Genomic DNA, 6,564 nt, shown 5'->3' on the forward strand with positions numbered 1-6,564 from the left:
TGGTATTAATACCACAGACTATCAATTTTTATTAAATTCATATTGAACTGGTCATATGATACTCAACTAAGTATCATAGTACTAGCAAAGTACAGTCAATATTTCAGGCACCAAACATAACTCTTAAGTCAGGAATCTGAAGTGAAATCAACAGATAGGGAGCCTACATATCTTGTCACAAACCATGAAATAATCAACATTTCACCAGAACACAAAATTAAGCAAATGATAAGTAGATCATTGTGTATCTTCCTTTTCATTTACCATGAAAGATACACACAATTTTATATGGAACACAATATTACAAAAGTCACACAAAGTACGTTAAAGTAATGTATACATCAACACTGAACTGGAAGTAAAATTGAAAGCTAAAAGATATTCTGTTGTTAAGAAGTTTCATTTAAAACAAACATAACTGAAAAACATGGGACACTTGCTCAGTGGCTTTCTATATAAATATACATTTATGTACAGAATCTGAATACTTTGGAAACACTTAATTGAAAAAAAAGATAACTGACAGTAAAACTTACAATTATATAGGAGTAATTAAAGAATCAGCAGGAGTATCAACTTTCACTCCGTCCCAACATTAGGAAAAGATGAATGAAACGTATGCACTAGTGTTACATGACACGTTACAAGTCTGATAGATCATAGCGAGTAACAGCCTATGTAACCATAAAACAACATTTCAACATCAATTTACAGCATTACTTACACATATAAGAGCTAATTTTATAAGACAGAACAAGAAATTTTTCCAATATCAATTGTACAGTATCATTCTGCAAAAACAAATTAATAAACCAATAAAAACTCACTTAATGTTATTTTTTAAACATTCAACCAGCTACCTGAAGAGGTTGTGTCAGTAATTTTTTTTAATTCTTGTAAATATATGCAGTGTTATTTAAAGCTGTACAATAAAACCTACATAAAACTATGGTTTTAGCTCTTATCTAATGGTAAGCAAGTGTGGCTATAATCCCAATAGTAGTTGCTATCTTTCTTTGTATAAAATAACAGATTTGAATAATAACTTGCCTCTTGCATCCACATGCCATATTAACATCAGCTGGGCGTAATCAGGGGCAAATTGGGGACTAAAAATGGTTCAAGAAATGAATTTTACATCGGCCCACCTATGAGATTAGGGGAGAGAGAATTCTGATAAAAACTTAAGCAGTGTAGCATAGCCTATATAGTATGTACTAGTATTATTCATACAGTTCATAAATTAAAAAAAAATACACTGTGCAAAATTGTTCATTTACAATCAACATTTATTACCCGTTTTAGTACAGACTTAATGACCATAAAATTACATGAAGTGAAACTAATTCACATAAAATTCATTTTTAAAAGAGTAATGAAGTTACCCATTTGTCACTCATCCATGCTACATCTATTCTGTAAGATAAACAGTTAACAGGAAATTAGCAGCCCAATTGAGCCTGATTTAAAAATAAAAAAAAATACAATTTTCAAAGACGGACTACTGGCATGCCACGAGTTTTCCAGGTGTTCTGGTAGCCCAAACTGCTCCTAGGTGTAATCACTAGTTAGCACTGCTGTGTAACAGTTCTATATGTTCTATCATCAGTCATCAAGTTAATCAACAAAGGTAACCTTCACGTGTAATTATGGTAGCCAATAATCAAAATGTCACTATTTATAACGTACAAAGTTTAGGATATCCTAAGACTTCACGTTCTTGCTAAATTTTAAGAAAATTCTTGATATCTTATTAATTCATTTATAAATGATTGTCCAACAAAGCACAATAAAATATTATTACTCTATCTTTAAATATAAAAAGAGCACAAACACAAATAAATAACCAATGTAAATTCCAGCTAAATGCATTTCAGAGCTAATCAAACATTATTTCAAATTCTGTAATACTGGTGTCTGTACCTTCTACATCAACTATTGAACAATAATGAAAAATATGGAATTTTAATGCAAGTTGAAGGCCAACAACAAATATAATTCCTTGTTTCTCATGAAAATCAGGTTTTTCAATTTATTTGGAAGATCATAATTAATTACTGATAGCAATAAGAAAATCATTAGAATTTATATATTACTGACTGCTAAGGATGTAACCCAGAATAAAACTACAGATGTTAAATAGACTATTATTTTTAACAGAATAAATTACAGTATTATGTTCTATACATGTTTTATAATCTAAATGTACATGTAATATCATGATACTGATATAGTTAGTCATCTAATTTTAAGAGGCTCTTTTAGCTTTATCATACATAAAAATGAAATCAATATACAATATTAATACAGGTACTATATACTTTTAAAACCTTCAGTGGGCTACGTTATATACAAAATATGCATCATGTGATAGGAATATTTCTAACTTCTTCATAAGTTGGAAACTCATGAACTTGGACTTGTTCTGCTGTCTTATATGATGGGTAAAGTCCAGACCTCTTGGTCCGTCGGTTAATTCCTTTGGAGTATCCATCCCAATGATTACCTGCAATGCCTACTACATCTCCTTTCTTCAGTTCAATCTCTGTAGGAATCCGAGGATAGTGATCAATAATTGCTACTTGGTTGTGGTCACCTTGTCCACCGAAGTAGAATATATCATCCAATGAGTGGAAGTTACTCGAGGCATCAGGATGCTCAGTTTGCATAATTTCATAAGCCAAGCGGCACACCTGAGAAAGAACACATGAAGATATGTTAAATATATTTAAGCAGTTAAACATGTTTATGGATTCTAGACAAAAAAAAATGTTATAATCAGGTTATAACAGGTGCAAGCTATCAAGATTGCTTAAATCACTGACATTTGAAAATATTTTTTTAAGTTCACAGCTTGTGTTAAAGTTTTCTATAACTTGTTTATCTTCTGGTTTTTTTTAGATGATTACTTTTATAATATTAGGTTAACGACATTTTTTCCTTATATTTATTTTATTCATCTGATCACTGTAACTACGCTCTCTGACAGCAATATCTGTGTTAATAGTTTGCTTAAAAACACTTTACCACTTGATTATATAAAATTTAAGTTACTTATAACAACATCTCAAATTAAATAGAGTTATCTTTAGTTAACATGAGATGCTCAATATAAAGATAGGAAACCAAAACCTCAAATGAATTCGTGTAGTTTATGTTTTTTACAGAAAATTTATGAAATTTCAGAAAGTTCTAAAGTATGGATTAATTTTTAAAAACTTCCTTTATCCAGTTTCATGCCTACAAGTTTTGATTACAAAATTGATTATTTAAAACTGTGTGAACTATGCTGCTCAGTTTCACACACGGTTTTACAAGTATAGAGCACACTTAGTGATTAAATTGTTTGTAGATAAATAAAAACATTATAAAACTAAACAGATACAAGATTAAATTCAACAATAAATATGTCCATAACATATACCATAAAAGCACAAAACAAAAGTTAATTTTTTTTTTTCAAGACAGTAACAAAAAGTAAGTTTCCACAGCCAGTTACTCTTTACCTTTAACAGTATATCAACTTGCCCATATGTAAGCTAGGTTGAATAACATTAAGGGTATGTAGTTCATTGGTTGTTTTGGTGCTGCATTTTTTAATTTCTTGAAAACTACTGCAGCTATGGAATTAATGCCTATAAAATCTTACATGAACAGAAAACACACATGAAGCACTTTTAATCACAGTTTAATACTTAATGAAATTAAGAAAGTGCAAGTTTTTCATTTAAACATGGTGATATGGAAGAGGAATGAAAAACAATGGCAACGTATGAACATTGGCAAATAGAATAATAAAGTAACTTATGGTTTTATGCAACTTGTCAGTACTTGAAAAAGTCTCATGGTAATGATTATTTCTTAGGATTCCCTACCTTTGTATCTCAGTATTATGACCGACTGGAACAATACAAATATAAGTGTATGTTTAAAGAAATGGCTGAACTTAACTAATAGGAAACTAATAGGAAATGGATGAGATTTACACTGCTTACTGCAGCATAACACAACTAGTTAAACCAGTTAGATGGAGAGTGACACCCAGGAGGACCCCACAGCGTGCATGCAGTGAAAGAGTGGCAAAGAACAACAATATCCAAGAAGAATTAAGCAGGAAGAGGATTTTAAATTGAGTGACTTATTTAAAAAAATAAATTATCTAGTCAAAAATGTGAAAGTCCACTTATAGAACTAATAAAGTTGGAAACAATTTTATTATTCTGTTTAAAGAACCTATTATTAACAAAGGAAGGACTGGATTACCACTTCTTGAAATTGATGTCACCTTAAATTATACACTAAAACGTTGCCAAAAAAAGGGGGAAAAATGAAAAAATAATTTAATTTTTTTTAAGCAATAAAGAGCATAAATATAAGTAACTATCAACCAATTATTTCTTTATTTTGTTCATTTTTGAAGTTTTTGTTCTTGTTTACATAATAGCTGTAAATTAAGTGGTGTTATTCTTCAAAATTCAATGGATTGTATCATAATATCAAATAAGAAAAATAATCCTTAACTATGATTGATTCTGATAATTTCGTAAGAGTATTTTTATAACTGGGTTGGCACAGATGCTAGAACCATTGCGTGAAATTTGGAAAGTATATTGTACTTAACATCAATTAATCAGAAAGCTTAAAAAACAAAAGTAACAGAAGAAATCATTTTAAGAAATTTTAAAAAATGAGAGAAAAGTTACTGAGGCATTTGGGAGGTACCTCATACATAAAATAATTAAAATAACTAATAAACAACAGAATAGGCTTTTTGTTAAATACTTCTTAAAAGTTATATCATGATACTGAATTAAACATTACCTAAAATAGTAAAGGATCATTTCTAGTATTTGACTGTTTGATCTTGATACAAAATACTGAATAGGTTTTTAAATAGCATTATTTTTAGTTTACTGTTTCCTATGTTAACTGTAGCTTTTCTTTAATGTAATAATTTTTAGAATATTTTATTTATTTATTTAAAACTGATAACTTACATTTTGCTGTATATTATAGTGACAAGCCCATTCAGAGCAATTTCAATTCTACATGATTTCATAAGTGTTGTAATATTGTTAGAATGGTGAAAAAGCATTTTCTATTAACCCTAATCTTTTTAAAAGTTGTTTATTTTTAAAGCCTTAGTGCAAAAAATATTCATTCATTAAGAATTAGAGAAAATGAGAGAGCTTAGATAAGGAGAAAAAATGTAGAAAATATTCATTCATCAGGTCTTTAACTGAAATGGTGCAGATAGTGCTTCATCATACCTCAGTGACAGCTTATGTAATAAAAAAAAAGGTTCAGAAAGTATTTACTAATCAGATATTAGGCAAATAGGTCAGAAAAAAAGAAAAGGCAAAATAAAATATTCACTCACCAAAACCTAGATATTTACCTGAGAAGAAAAGGTGCAGACTAAATAGTCACATTTGGATAAAATATGAATGTCCATAATTACGCCTTTCAAAGCTTCTGATGAATAACGGGTTCCAATGGCAGCACTCTTAGATATAGCTGGATCACCAAGAAAAATGTATTTCGGAAATCTGAGAAAAAAAACACACAAAATGAACATACAAAAGAATATATTATTTCAGTTAACAATGAGTATTATTTAGGAAAAAAAGCATGTATATTATTCATCCTATCTGAGTTAACTGTCCACTAAACCAATTCATGCAAGTCTACCCATGCATTTTATAGCTTAAAATATAAAGAAATATAATTTGATAACTATACTTGTACAAAACGTTTACAATAACAAGAACTTACAAACTAATAATAATTACATATGAGCTTTCATACACTTTTGTTATATGAAGCCAGAGGACCTGTCAAGCTTCTCAAGAAAAAATTGGTGAATTCATTGAAATAAACGATAATGATCATTTAATATCTTACAGCTGGAAAAAAAATTAAAGATGACTTCCAAACTTACAAAACTTGACAGTGATAAACTGAACTTTTTAGTTGTATCAGGATATAAGGGAACTCTGATAATTATCATATATCTACCATATAAAGATGAAAAGCTGCCCATCTGTTTGTCTGTCGCACTGATATCCCAGCCGTTGTGGTACCGATCGATAGGCAACTTGCACAAAATGATGGCTCTTTCTGCCACGACAAGCAAGTTTGTCTTTTTAAAATTCTACCAGCCACATATATAAGTGGACAATGTCCCATGCTTGGTGTTACTGGCACACAAAAATAATAATTATTGGCTGAAATTCCCCATTAAGTTTGCTTGGTTGTCAAGGGGATACACTGATGCAACGTCACCAGATTTTGTCCAATTGGATCCCTCGGCTACAACTCTATAATAACCTGCACGTTTTACCCACAGCACATTTCAATTATGAAAATGCCCAAATTAAAGCATGCTTCTTTAGCTCAGCAGGCTAACAAAGCAAAAAACAGGGAGATGGTCCAAAGAGAAGATATTGAAATTCATAATAAAATTTGCTGCCTTTACCATCACAATTAATAATCTGTAGGGCCATACAGTTGACCAAATAGGAATATGTCTTTGAGAATCAGTTTTTTTGCATATTTCAATCT

General features: G+C 30.0%; 1 protein-coding gene across 3 annotated transcripts in view; it reads right to left on the minus strand.

The window, feature by feature from the left end:
* Nucleotides 1–1,268: 1,268 nt before the first annotated feature.
* LOC106462888 (alpha-(1,6)-fucosyltransferase-like) overlaps nucleotides 1,269–6,564 on the minus strand; it is a 27,586-nt gene continuing 22,290 nt past the window's right edge. For all 3 annotated transcript variants that reach the window (XM_022390292.1, XM_022390293.1, XM_013922853.2), the window contains exons 9-10: nucleotides 5,399–5,549; nucleotides 1,269–2,693 (exon numbers count right to left, since the gene is read on the minus strand). In XM_022390292.1, the coding sequence (XP_022246000.1) occupies nucleotides 2,364–2,693; nucleotides 5,399–5,549 (481 nt within the window). In that variant the 3' untranslated portion in view covers nucleotides 1,269–2,363. The remainder of the gene's footprint in view (nucleotides 2,694–5,398; nucleotides 5,550–6,564) is intronic.

This window comes from Limulus polyphemus, unplaced genomic scaffold (genome assembly GCF_000517525.1).
Source record: "Limulus polyphemus unplaced genomic scaffold, Limulus_polyphemus-2.1.2 Scaffold1275, whole genome shotgun sequence".
NCBI lineage: Eukaryota > Metazoa > Arthropoda > Merostomata > Xiphosura > Limulidae > Limulus > Limulus polyphemus.